Source organism: Stenella coeruleoalba (genome assembly GCF_951394435.1).
Source record: "Stenella coeruleoalba genome assembly, chromosome: 6".
NCBI lineage: Eukaryota > Metazoa > Chordata > Mammalia > Artiodactyla > Delphinidae > Stenella > Stenella coeruleoalba.
The window spans coordinates 108,713,745-108,728,400 of record NC_137151.1 but is presented as its reverse complement, the minus strand read 5'-3'; the positions used below and the strand labels follow the sequence as shown (position 1 = coordinate 108,728,400).

The 14,656-nt window shown below is 46.4% G+C and overlaps 1 protein-coding gene across 1 annotated transcript; it reads right to left on the bottom strand.

Annotated features, from left to right (window-relative positions):
* Positions 1-1,738: 1,738 nt before the first annotated feature.
* Positions 1,739-12,648, bottom strand: CXCR2 (C-X-C motif chemokine receptor 2; the record flags this gene model as incomplete). The annotated part of the gene is made up of 3 exons (XM_079924939.1): positions 1,739-2,718; positions 10,728-10,810; positions 12,605-12,648. The coding sequence occupies 3 exons, from the start codon at positions 12,646-12,648 to the stop codon at positions 1,739-1,741; spliced, it is 1,107 nt and encodes a 368-aa protein (XP_079781065.1).
* Positions 12,649-14,656: the final 2,008 nt, after the last annotated feature.

The following is a 14,656-nucleotide window of genomic DNA, read 5'->3' as shown; positions in this document are numbered from 1 at the left end:
CCTAGTTTTGAATTAGGTTGTTTGCTTGTTTGTTTGTGTTTTGCTGAGTTGTAGGAATTTTTTATAAGGATATTAACCCCTTATAGGGTATACGATGTCAAATGTTTTCTCCCATTCTGTGGTTTGCCTTTTCATTCTGTTGATAGTGTTCTTTGCTGCATAGAAGTTTTCAACTTTGATGCAGTCCAATTAAACTACTTTTTCTTTTGTTACCTGTGTTTTTGGTGTCATATCCAAGAAATCATTGCCAAATCCAATGACCTGAAGATTTCCCTCTGTGTTTTCTTCTAAGAGTTTTATAGTTTTAGCTCTAACGTTAGGTCTTTGATCTGTTTTGAGTTAATTTTTGTGTGTGGTGTAAGGTGAGGGTCCACTTTCATTCTGTGCATGTGGATATCTGATTTTCCCAGCACAATTTGGTGAAAGACTGTCATTTCCCCCATTGAATAGCCTTGGCACCCTTGTTGAAAATCGTTTAACTGTTTATGCTTAGGTTTATTCTGGGCTCTTTATTCTCAGGTTCTTTTTATTAAAAAATTAATTAATTTATTTATTTTTGGTGCATTGGGTCTTCGCTGCTGCTTGCGGGCTTTCTCTAGTTAGAGCAAGCGGGGGCTACTCTTCATTGCAGTGCGTGGGCTTCTCATTGCAGTGGTTTCTCTTGTGGTGGAGAACTGGCTCTAGATGCACGGGTTTCAGTAGTTGTGGCTTGCAGGCTCTAGAGCGCAGGCTCAGTAGTTGTGGTGCATGGGCTTAGCTGCTCCATGGCATGTGGGATCTTCCCGGACCAGGGCTTGAACCCGTGTCCCCTGCATTGGCAGGTGGATTCTTAACCACTGCGCCACCAGGGAAGTCCTCTCAGGTTCTTTATATCCTTTGGCTCCAACAGCTCGAGTGTGTTGGGCATACTTTTTGTCTCATTTCCACAAAGTGGCTGCCTTGGCACCACACAGCATATCCTATAACCATATTCAAAAGCAAGAACCAAAGGTATGTTTCCCTTTCTCTCTCTCTCTCTCTCACATCAGGAATACTTCCCAGGGGTTTCCTGGCCTCAGTAGACTTCGTAAGCAATGATGCACTGAAGCCGGTTCGTGTGTGCTTGTGAAAGCAGATTATTACATTTTCTAGATCTTGTGATCACGTTGCTAAACACTGCCACCTTGAAATCGGTCATGGTGGGAGCATTTATTTACACCACAGAACATGGTAAACGCTACAGATCAAGACTTTTTCCCCCAGGAAAGTGATTTACCAGCACACAATTTGCCTTTAATTCTTATTTATCAGAACCAGATGATATGGCCACTGCTGGCTTAAGGAAGTCTTAGAAAGTGAGTATCTGTCATTTTCAGCCTCTCTCAAGGGAGGTGGACTTCGTTAGCTGGCAAGGAAAGGGAGAGTTGGGGAAGCAACCAATGGTGTTTGACACTAATGTCTCCCAATGGTGGGAACTTTTTGTAATCACTTAAAAGAATGTCTTCAAAGAATGCCAGAAGACAGAGTGCTGTGGTCTCAGTGGTAGGATGGACTGAGCTCTAGCAGTTGACATGGTAATTATGATAAGAGGTGGGGGCCAGGGCTTTCGAATCCATAGCTGGGGGCCTAGTAAGGATGCGGCCTCAGCAACTTCCTGTAACCACAATGGGGGGCTGCCTGGACACAGGGCTGTGAGCAGCCAGAGGACATGCGGCTTGGGGCGGATGCTGAAGGGAAGGGAGGAGCCCTGCGTGCGGTCTCAGAGGGTAGTAGAGGTGTTCCCTGAAGAAGAGCCAACGAAGGAAGGCCTGCCGTCCTTGGCCAAGAACTCCTTGCTGACCAGGCCATGGATGGCCATGATCCTGAGGAGTCCGTGGCGAAACTTCTGGCCAACGAAGACGTAGATGAGAGGATTAAGGCAGCTGTGGAGGAAGCCCAGGATCTCGGTGGCATCCAGGGCCCGGCCGATGTCATTGCGGCGCTCACAGGTCTCCGCGATCACCCGGACCCTCATGAGGGTGTCTGCAACCAGGACCAGGTTGTAGGGCAGCCAACAGAGTAGGAAGACGAGCACGACAGCAAAGATGACCCGCATGGCCCGGTGCTTCTGCCCCATGTGGGCCGCAAAGAGCGTGCGCAGGGTGAGTCCGTAGCAGATGAGCATGACCAGCAGGGGCAGCAGGAAGCCAAAGGTCTGGGGCAGGACCCGCATCACCATCCGCCACTTCGTTGTATTGGCACCCATGTCCTCGTAGCAGACTGGGCTGGAATAGGGTGGGTGGATGGCCCTTCGGAAGACGAAGATGGGCAGGGCCAGGATCAAGGACAGGACCCAGATGCCTAAACATATGAACCTGACCCAGTGCCGCTTCTGGGTCAGCATGCGTGTGGCATGGACAATGGCCAGGTAGCGGTCCACGCTGATGCAGGCCAGCAGTAGAATACCACTGTAGAAGTTGACTTCCTTCAGGAGTGAGACCACCTTGCACAGGGCTGTGCCAAAGATCCAGCCCTTTGCCTTGGAGGTGGCCCAGACAGGCAAGGTCAGGGCGAAGAGCAGGTCGGCCATGGCCAGGTTCAGCAGGTAGACATCGGTGACGGAGCGGCCCACCCGGCTGTATAAGATGACCAGCATCACCAGGGAGTTTCCCAGGAGGCTCAGCAGGAAGACCAGGGCATAGATGACGACCACGGCATACTTGTTGATAACCAGAGATTCCGGCTGGCATGGGGCAGAGTCTGGTAGAATAGAGGGCAGGTCAGTGTTGTAACTGTAATTACCAAAATCTTCGTCACTGTAGTTTTCCCAGTTAAATCCTTCCATATTTGAAGTAAACTTAATTTCTGGCCTAGAGAAGAGAGACGAGGGTTACCGCACAATACATCTCCCCAGATTCTAGTCTGTCTGCTCACAACATTTAGATAGGATTCTTTGTGTTAGCTTGTATATTACATGGAAGTAACTTTCACTTCAAGCAATGGCCGGAGCACTAAGGTTTTGGAGACATATTTAGTAAAAAATGATACATTTCACAAAAAGTGTCTAGTTCCCTTCAACATCAGAGAGACGTTCTTATCACTTTCCATAACACTGCTATCACCCAAACCACTGTTGAAACGTCCCCTTGGATAATCCCTACAGAACATGTCTCGGATCCTCGGTGGTGGGCATCTCTGACTATTGAGGCTGATTTTAATGTCAGAAACATGAGGTACCACCCAGTTCTCAATCTGGGGGACTAAGCAGGCAATCCAATTGTGTTAGATCCCTAGGAAAAGATCATCAAGGCTTGACTATAAACCTAAGAGATGAGTCCCTTTGTCCAACTTTCTGAAAGGTGTTTTAAAAGAAGTGTTCTGGAAAAACAGTCTGAGTGATAGCAGCATGGAGTTTCAGGATGCTCGAGCTAAGAGAAAGTTGACTCCACTAGTACAGCCCAGCATTTTTCTGCTGAGATGCGTGGGGCCTGCTCTGGGCATACTGATGTAGTTTGAAAAAAATATATTAAAAATCATAAGCAGGTGGCTGACTGATTCTCCACATGGGTGGAAATGTAACAGATTATCTTGGGAGCTCTGAACAGGCATATTCTGCCATGTAGGGGTGAGCAGAGAAAGGCAGTATGTTCCCAGCCTAAGGAGGAGGGGCAGCAGGCAGCAGAGAAGGCAGGTGGAGACACACGATCCTTGTTTTGGTGGCTTTCGAGTCCTGCTGGGGACCCTTCCTGCCTTGCTAGTGAGTGCCTTCTTCCAGACCTGACTCTCCAGCACACCTAGTTAACCTCTGTGGGCTCTGCCCTTGTTATGGGGGTAGCAGAGAGCCTTCTTTTGGGGGAAGCTGCAGCCACCCTGAAAGATTAACCCAGTTTGCAAAGAGGAAGTAAAGTGACCAGCCACTGAATTAGCTTCCTTTTGAACCACAAAATATATCAGCATCATACCATTTCTTTATAACAAGATATGGCCATCCTGTTACCCTATGCCAGTCTGTAGCCCACCTCAACATGGAACCCAGTGTTAAAGTGAAGAACATAAAGTAAAAAGGCTCAGGACCTACCTCACACTCACTAGCATGATCATAATTTAAAAAGAAGGACTATGACGATGGTGATGAGGATGTGAAGAAGTTGAACCCCTCATACATTGCTGGTGGGAATGTAAAATGGCACAGTTGCTTTGGAAAACGGTTTGGCAGCTGTTAAGAAAGCTAAATGTAGAGTTACCATACGACCCCGTGATTCCACTCCTAGTGTACCCAAGAGAATAGAACACATACGTCTGCACAGAAACTTGTATGTGAATATTCTTAGCAGCATGCAGCGGAAAAGTGGAAGTAATCCAAATGTCCATCAGCTGATACACAGACAAGCAAATTGTGGCATACACATACAAGGGAACGTTATTCAATCATAAAAATTAATGAAGGGCTTCCCTGGTGGCACAGTGGTTGAGAGTCCGCCTGCTGATGTAGGGGACGCGGGTTCGTGCCCCGGTCTGGGAAGATCCCACATGCCGTGGAGCGGCTGGGCCCGTGAGCCATGGCCGCTGAGCCCGCACGTCCGGAGCCTGTGCTCCGCAGTGGGAGAGGCCACAGCAGTGAGAGGCCCGCGTACCGGAAAAAAAAAAAAAAAAAAAATTAATGAAGTACTGATACAGGCTACAACATGGATGAACCTTGAAAACATTATTCTAAGTGAAAAAAGCCAGACAAAAAAGGCTTCATACTGTATGATTCCATGTATGTGAAATGTCCAGAAGAGGCAAATTGTTAGAGACAAAAAGTAGATTAGTAGTTGCCAGGGGCTGGGGGCGGGGGAGTGTTACTGAGTACAGGGTTTCTTTTTGGGGTGATGAAAGTGCTCTGGAATTAGACAGTGGCAATGATTATGTAGTTTTGTGAATATAGATCTTCCTCAACTTATGATGGGGTGATGTCCCAGTAAACCTATCATAAGTTGAAAATATCCTAAGTCGAAAATGCATTTAATACACCTAACCTACTGAACCTCGTAGAGTAGCCTAGCTTACCTTGTATGTGCTCAGAACACTTACATTAGCCTACAGTTGTGCAAAATCATCTAACACAAAACCTATTTTACAATAAAGTGTGGACTACCTCAAGTAATTTATTGAATACTATACTGAAAGTGAAAAATAGAATGGTTGCTTGTATGGGTAAAGAATGGCTGTAAGTGTATCGGTTGTTTATCCTCATGATTGCATGGCCGCTGCCCAGCATCATGAGAAAGTATCCTATTGTACATTGCTAGCCTGGGAAAAGATCAAAATTCAAAATTCGAAGTACAGCTTCTAGCTAAGGAGTATCACTTTTGCACCATCATAAAGTTGAAAAATTTTAAGTTGAACCATTGTAAATTGGGGACCATCTGTATACAAAACCCCACTGAATTGTATACTGTAAATTGGTGACTTTTTTTTCTAAAAATTTTTTTATTGAAGTATAGTTGATTTACAATGTTGTGTTAGTTTCAGGTGCACAGCAAAGTGACTCAGTTACACATACATATTACATTCTCCTTCAGATTCTTTTCCATTATAGGTTATCACAAGACACTGAATATAGTTCCCCATGTTATGCAATAGGTCCCTGTTGTTTATCCATTCTACACACAGTAGTGTGTATCCGTTAATCCCAAACTCCTAATCCATCCCTTTCCCCTCCATTTCCCCTTTGGTAACCATAAATTTGTTTTCAATGTCTGTGAGTCTCTTTCTGTTTTTTAAATAAGTTCATTTGTATCATTTTTTTAGATTCCACATATAAGTGATATCATGATATTTGTCTTTCTCTGTCTGACTTACTTCACTTAGTACGATAATTTCTAGGTCCATCCATGTTGCTGCAAATGGCATTATTTTGTTCTTTTTTATGGCTGAGTAGTATTCCTCTGTGTGTGTGTGTGTGTGTGTGTGTATGCACATAAAATGACTTTTATAGTATGTGAATTATATCTCAATTAAAAAAGATTAATCAAAGATATATAGGCTTGCAAAGGAAACACAAATATTAAAACAACAATATCATCATCATCATCAACAACAACAAAGGTCCTAGGAAGCTTTTCTCTTTAGCAGAAGAAACTGTTACTCTCAATCATACATAGCAAAAAAAAGCTAAGTGAGGTTAGGGAAACTGGAGAAACAATGCCCCTTTTCCCTAGAGTGAGAGAATTCTTAGCCTTCACCTTCCTGAGAAGGTATTTCTCCCCTAAGTGATGGGAGCCAGATAAATTGCCTTCTCAGCACACGGGTACCACAGATAGAACAGATTAGATCAGTCTGTGAACCTAAACGATGTGATGATAAGGACGGGGCCCAGTCTGGCCAGGAGGCAGGGACGGTAGTGAGAGAGGTGGATAGTACAGCTGGCTCAGCCAGTGGTGCTGACAAAACCTGCGTGAAATCACTGACTCTGCAGCCCCAAGGTCAAGAGCAAGTTTGCTCAGAAGCCCAGGGTAATGCCTAATGAAGTCACAAGGTGGGTCACTTCCGGGAGCAGATGATCAGAGATGTTCTTAAGGGAACCCATGACCCAAGAGAAGACCACCTTTGCGAGTGGTTACAGAGCATGATGGGTGCAGAGAGCTTGTGCCCTTAGAGAGGAGAACCCCTCATTTACAAGCATTGGCCGCGAGAAGGCAGAGCTGCGGCAGCCGCAGAAGCTGCCTCTCAGAAGAAGCAGCAACAGCGAAGCATGTTTCACAGACAAGTCCTCATTCTGGATAATCCAGCGCTCGGCTGTGCCGGAGCTGGGCTGGAGGTGTGCGGGCGAACTCCCGCTCCCAGACGTGAAGGCTCAGCTTCAGGGTGCAGAGGGAGACCATGCAAGTTAGGACAGAAGGTAGAGAACTCAGAAACGGGAACCAGGCCAGGGCAATGACCTCCAGCCACTGGAGGGTGAGGGAGGGGAATGTTTCCTTGTTTGTTTGGTTTTTAATTTACCAGTCTCTGGTGAGGATGTTTTGACATTAAAGGGAGAAACTAAGGGAAGGGAGATACACATCTGAGACCCACTTTGTGCCTCACAGGTACATGGTCTCGTTCGGCAGTTATAAATAGACAGTCACAGCAAGGCTCAGAAACCAGCCTGTGGTCACAGAGTCTCTTAGTGCCGCAGCCCGGATTCCAACTAGGTGTGAATGGCTTCACACGCTATTTTCAGTCTACAGATATACTTCTCAAAAAAAAAAAAAAAAAAAAAAAAAAAAAAAATCACAGCTCATGTAACAAATATAGCTGTAAGCTAAGTTCTTGAGATATCATGAAGTTAACCTGGCTCTGGTTCGCTCCCATTGTTTGATGTTTTGTGCATTGCTTTCTTTGCTATTCCTTAGGCCCAGAACGAGAGAAACAGCCCTTACAGGAATCAGAAACCAAATGCCCTTGAACTGACTGGCCCCTGATGACCATCCAGTCATGTTCTCGGTAACCGAGCAGGAGATCCCCTCAGTGAATGAAACTCCCAGCCCCTTAATGACTCATGATAGTATGATAGTTCAAAAACTCATGGAAAGGATGATTCTAATTTACTTCATGAAAATGCTACATTGACAAAAGCCCAAACATTTAAGGCAATCTTTTTAACAACGGCAACACAATAATAACAACAACAAATTCAAGGTTATTTGTATACAATTCCAGTGTCCTTTCTCTCTAGAAATATAATCCACACATATTTACATTTAATATAGGGGAAGAGGGCCTCAGTAGTATCTGGATCTTCCTCAGACCCAATCCTAGCCAAGGCAGGGAGAGCCGGCTGGGTCCGCAAGAGAAGGCGGTGGGCAGCCAGTTGCCCTAGGTGCTTGTTGGACAGAGGTGTAGGGAAGAGGGGCAGAACCTCTCCCTTTGGGGATAGGGAGGCCTAGAGAAAGAATGGAGAGACTGAGGAGTGTGGGGATAAATGGAGGGGATAAATGGAGGCTGGGTGTCAAGGGGGGACAGAGAACAGAGACATTCTGGAAGGGTGTTCCAAGACTTACCAGGATTCTGGGCTTGTCACCTGTGGGACACCTCCAGGAATGCAGATGTGCCTGACACAAAGGGCGGCGGTGGTGAGAACACAGTGGAGGAAGTGAGTGGTGGATTGGATTGCTCAACTCTGGGGTGGAGCCCCTGAGGGTGTGGGATGCCTTTGATAGCTTGAATAATTAATTCCCAGGTCAACTCTTTGATAACTAGTAGTCATTTTATTAACTGGCAGAGTTCACACTGGGAAGGGGCCTGTGGGGTTTTCTAGCCAATCTTTCCATTTCACAGATGAGGAAACTGAGGCCCACCCAAAGGAAGTAGTTGGCCCAGGACGGCACGGATTTCTCTTATCTTTGCCCTGAGCTCAGCAGCCCCTGGCTCTTTCAGCCACCCTGTCTGACTCTCCCCACAATCCAGCTGTCTCGGGCACCCCACGCTTACAACCCAGCAGCACTACTGCTCTTAAACATCTTTCCCATCTCAAAGGGGAACAGCTCTTTAAGGCAACAGAAACGGAACTAGCTTCTGGTGCATCTGGTGGCTTTCTTCCCTGGACTTAATGCCTCTTGTCTCCACCCCATTCACCCTGGGCATCCTTAAAGCCTCACAGATTCCTTCTCCATGCCACACCACTTTGAGAACTCCCATCCCCAAATGGGGGCCCGGTTCCACCTCACCTGGTCTTTCACCTCCCTCCCCAACCATCTGCTCTGACCGCATGCCTCTCTTAGGGCATTGCTATTTTTTCTTAGCTTGTCCACTTGGAATTGGATCTGCAGTAGCTACTACCTTTGGAACCAAGACCATCTAATTTGGAAAGAAAGCCATTTGGTAAAAGTTAAAATCCCACCCAAGTTCAAATACATTTTTGAAAACAGTGTTGAGTGACACCAAGAATATATTTTGTCACATTTGCTGTTGATAATAATTGAAAGGATAAATCCAGGCACAGCAGTGAACACTAATTCACTGCTCCCTCCTAAGCCCCCACCCCAGTGATTGATGCCTCAGTCCCCTCCACTACTCCTTACCCTGACCTGTTGCTCCATGCATCCCAGGGCCCACACAGTGCTCAAAGCCTGTGGCAAACTCATCTAAGCTGCCTACCCCTAGGAAAGAGCCTTTGAGTCTAGCTATTTAGCAAACGTTCTTTGTCACCTTTCTCTTTTCCATGGTGGAGAACACAGTGACTCCTTGCCAGGTGATGCTAAACCCAGGCAAAGGCCCAGGACACACAGAGAGAGGCCATGAGAACAGCAGTTAAGAACTCTGCTAGCCTAGCAACTCTGGGCAAGCGACTTTTCCTTTCTGAGTCTCAGTTTACTCATCTGTAAAATGAGGCCAATGATAGAATCTAACTAACTGGGTTGTGCTGAGGATGAAATGAGGGATTACCTGTAAAGTCCTTAAGACACATATAAAGCACGATGTTAGCATTTATTGTTGTGATTATTATTACTGAAATAATTAACTAATAGCATGGGTTCTCTCCCACTACATCCCCAAGCAAGAGAAAGCATCGGGTCTGCTTTCGGGGCTGACTTCCAGGTACATCTTAATTTGCTTTAACCTGACTAGCAATAGTCACATGAGCTCTAACGCTGAGTGCCTGCTAAGGCCTAGCTTCCAGGGAAAGTGCTTTTCAGAATCTGTATCATTTAATCCTCACAACAACCCCATGGAGTGTGCACTTTCTGAATGAGGAAACTAAGACTCCGGAGTTAGGCAACTTACCTAGAGTGACGCAGATGAACTGACTTTTAAGCAGTGTTTGAGACTTTTTTTTTTTTTAATCTGACTTCAAATCTGCTATTGTGTCCACTGCTGTGTGGGGCTGAGCTCCACTAAGTACCTCTCTGTCCCAGACAACTGGGTGTGCAAAGGACAGCCCAGATTTGACATTTCCTAACCATCCTACTTCTTGATTTTCATTAGATTGATTTCATTTCCACTGAGCCCACAGCAGGCCTACCAATGGTGGGGTGAATACAGAACCGGCATCCAGTCCTGGTTCTGCTGTTAATGGTCAGGGTGAGCTTGGGCAGGTCATTTCTCTCTGTGCCTCAATGTGGTCCCCTGGAAAATGAGATTAGCCACATGTGGCTACTTAAATTTAATATGTTTGTAAATGCACTTCATATTTATATTTAAAGGGCATTATACTGTGCACTTAAAAAAATTTATTTTTGGCTGCGTTGGGTCTTCGTTGCTGCACGCAGGCTTTCTCTAGTTGTGGCTAGCGGGGGCTACTCTTCGTTGTTGTGTGCAGGCTTCTCAATGTGATGGCTTCTCTTGTTGCAGAGCTCAGGCTCTAGGCACGTGAGCTTCAGTAGCTGTGGCATGCAGGCTCAGTAGTTGTGGCACACAGGCTTAGTTGCTCTGCGGCATGTGGGATCTTCCTGGACCAGGGCTCGAACCCGTGTCCCCTGCATTGGCAGGCAGATTCTTAACCACTGCACCACCACGGAAGTCCCTTAAATTTAAATTGATTAAAATAAAATAAAAATTTAATTTCTCATTTTAAGTGCTCAATAGCTACATGTGACTAGTGGCTACCATATTGGACAGTGCAGATACAGGACATTTCCATTACTGTAGAAAGTTCATTTGTACCGTGCTGTCTTGGTGCAGACTTATTTTGTTCCTGCAATTCACCACTTCAGTTCTCAGGGGACTCAAAGGAAGAGACTGAAGTTTCCAAATTCCTTCTATCAGAAATAGTCCCCAGCAGCCCGAAGACCGAACTGCTCACCTACCTGTTGTTGCTGCTACAGCTGCTGTGTTATTGGAGTGGCCACTGATGCCTCCTCTGTGACTCAGGGCTTGAGAGCTGTCACACCTGTTGGACAGGAAAAAAGCAAAGCAGCCTTTACGTGGAAAGTTCTGACCCAGGGCTGCTGAGGGGGAAATCCAGGAGGCCCACCAGGGGAGGTATTCCTGCAGAGGAGCAACGAGGTCTGTTCTGGGACTCTGACTGAAGGCCAAGCCTCCTCCTGGCAATTGTGTAATGAGAGCTGGGAATTTTCATGCCTTCTTGTCTAATGGCTTCTGCAAGAGTCTGCCAGTCTGAAGGTGGAGGTTTACCTAGTTGACCTCTGTCTTGTTTTCAACGTACACTTCCTTCTTTACAAGGGAGATGCAGGCAACCCCAGCCCCCAGCTGACACGTAAGCCTGAATTTGTGTGTACCCTTTCTTCCTTCCTTCTAGGAGCAGCGTGAGAAGTATCCTTCCTTCTCTTTCGGTCCTGCACCTGGCTGTGGGACCCCACTGCACCTCACGTCCTTGAAGGTCGTGCCTTGTGCACCCTCTGCTTCTCAACCACCTCTTTCCCTGAACTTGCCTATGTCTTTCTCTCCCTCCTTCTGTTCTAGAACTCCTTTAGCGACCACTCCCCCTGGGCCCTCCATTTCACAGGCAAGCTTCTTGAAAAAGCAGTGAGCAGTTGCCTTTTCCACTTTGCCAACTTCTTGTTCCCTGTTCAACCCACTGTAACCAGCTTCCTGCCCACTGTACTGAGGAAACAGCTTTTGCCAATGTTCCCAGTGACCTAGGGTTGCTAAATCCAGTAAACTCTTTTCTTAAATAAAGCTGTTTTAATATTATAAAAATAAACTGTGCATATTGTAAAGAAAGCAGGTGGTAAAAAGCATATAAATTAAAATGTGATTCTCTTCCATCCTTCTGTTCACCTGTATCTTGTGAATATTTTTCCAGACTTCCCCCATGCACATACAAACATGTTTTTTCCTTCTTTAATAAAATCCTATTTAACTAGTTATATTGTTCTGCACTTTAACAATGTATCATGTACCTATTTCACATCAGTACATATAGATCCATCTTACTTTTTTCAGTGATGACATAATGGCCCATGGCAAGGACATACCTGACTTATTTGATAATTACCTTATAGATGAATATTTAGGGTCTCACTATGAACATTTTTGGATATTGGTCTTTGGAAACTTGTACGAGTGTTTCAGTAGCTTAAGTATAATTTTGCTGGGTCATAACTGTGCATGTTGATATGTTGATAAATACTACTCATTGCACTTCAAAAAGACTGTTGCAGTGTATTCTCCTATTACCAGTTTATGAAAGGGCCTGTTACCCTGTCTACTCATACTGTCTCATCCTTGTCAATCATGGTAAAATACCTTCTCCCAGCCTGCAGTATGCTTTTTAACTGTATTTACGGTGAAATGGATACCGTTCAAGCCTTATCTTATTTGATCTCTGAACCATTTAACCCCACTGATCCCATTGTTTTCTTATTGCTCAGAGAACTTCTCTTGGTCTTATTTGTTACTTTTTTTCTCAATTCATTCCTCATATAGGCATGTTCCTCAGAGTCTGCCTCGGTCCTCTTCTCTACCTGTTCTCCCTAGACTAGTCCTCCTGCCTCCTTGGCTTCAGCCCCAACCCAGTATGTGTCAGTGTCTCCTACACCTATAGTTCCCAGCTTCTCTTCTAATCTTCTCTTTAAGCTCAAATTCTTACATTTAATCACTTCCTGAATCTCCCCTGAGGTCCCACAGATGCTGCGAACTCAACATGTAGAAAACCGGTCTCACGGAATTCCCTGACACGGGTGCCCCTCCTCCTTAACCCAGAAACAGGCGTGCCCCTCACGCTTGCCTTGCTCTTCCTCTCCACGAACGCCATCTCCTTAACATCTCTCTTGATTATCTCTTCCTCACCGTCTTCACTGATGGTGTTAGGTTCTGCTTTATTTTCTCTTGCCTAAACTACTGTGTTCTTCATGGGATGGCTGTGATTTCAGAGCTAGACTGTCTGTGTTAGGATCCCAGCAATGTCAGTGGTTGTAGACCTCAGGCAAGTTATTTCATCTCACGGGACTCAGTTTCATCATCTGTAAAATGGGGATAATGGGAGCACCCACTGCATAGAATTGTCATGTGGATTAAATGAGTCTATATTTATAAAGCAGTTAGCATGGTGCTTGGCACTGTTGGTTGCTGCTGCTACTTCTACTACCAACACTACCAGACCACTATTTTCCCAAATGCTCTCTGTGTCAAGTCTTTCCTCCCTCAATCCATCCCCCACTCTCTACCAGAAGCATCTTCCTAAAATGTGAATTTGAGGGAATTACCTGGTAGTCCAGCGGTTAAGACTCGGCGCTTTCACTGTGGTGGGCCTGGGTTCGATCCCTGATTGGGATCCCTGATTGGGGAAATAAGAGCCCACAAGCCGCACGGTGTGGCCAAAAAAAAAAAAAAAAGTGAATTTGATCACCCTCTTTCCCTCTTGCAACCCTTCAAAGACTCCCGTTGCCCTCAGGCAGAGTCAAATTCCTGCTGTGGCACCTGGCGCCCCTGCATCTGACCCTGTGTGCTTCTCCAGCCTTATTTCAGGCCATGCCCTCTTGTATCCTTAACTCTGGCCACAGGGAACGACCTGCAGTTCCCCCTCAGAGCTGTTCTGGTTCCGCTTGGGCCTTGGCACTCATTTCCCTTTTCCTCATCCCCACCCTCTTGGGCCGGCCAGCTCTCTCTCCTGTCCAGTTCAGCCCAGTCATCACCTCCATGCATTGCCGCCCCCCTCTGTCCTCCTCTGCGTCCCCCGGGCTTGCCTCTACAATGGCACCAATTTCGGGGACTTACAATCATCAGTTTGGCTGCTTCCTCCTCCTTGATGTGAGGTTCTTGAAAGCAGGGATTTCATATATATAGATATATATAGAGATATATATATGAAATTTTCGTCTCCCCAAACCAGACACACACAGTGTTTGGCAAACCCTAGGTGCTTGATATCATTTTGTTGAGCACTGAATGAACTGACAAAGTGAGGAAACCAATGTACGTTAGTGCATCCGAGTGACATCTAATTTAAAGAAATAATTATGTCGCCCATATTTCCCAGGGCACCCCCAGCCTGTGAGCACAAATGAAGGCACATCAACAGCAATAACCCAGATTGCACTGTTTCAGACCCCGTGTGTTCATGCAGGGCTTACCCCCCCTGTAGAATGCGCCCCAGGAATTTGGGAGAGTCTGTTGGAGGTGTCCCCCAGGGGCTCCTCTGGTACTGCTGGGCTAGACGTGTGCTCTGGACTCACCACTGGGGAACTGGTGCCCTTTCAGTGCCACGCTCTGGGATAGTCTATGGTGACCCTTGTGGAACCTTCTGCCGGAGGGTCCCCAGAGCCTAATGAGCTTCCCAATATCTTTGTGGAGCTTCTGTGCTCTCCATTGGACCTGGTGGGGACTCCTTGGGGGGCAGTGTTGAGCTAGAGGCTGGTCTTCAGCATTGCCCTTCCATCCCTCCCAAACAGGGGGTGAAGGTCAAGCTCCCCCATTCCTGGCCCCTGATTTCCTCCTGAGTTCTTGTCCAGGAGCATCTTGCTACCTCGTAGAACATAGGCTTCAGCTAGCTCCCCTCTCCCCCATCAGTTCCTCAGGTAAGTCTGAACTCCATGCTGGAGTTCCTACTAGAATATGATGTATTCTGCAGTAATAAGAACCTGCCCTAATAACAGTGTCTGAGCAAGTCGAACCTCCAGAAAGGGACCGCTGTCCTTTAGGGCAGGGGTGATTCTATTGCCTTGATGGCTCCGGGAGCCCCAGCTCTGCCCCTTACTCCCTCCATCCCTGCCCCCCACCTCCTCACTGCCTTTGATAAGGAGAAGTTCTCACCAGCTCTCCAGGGCAGGAACTG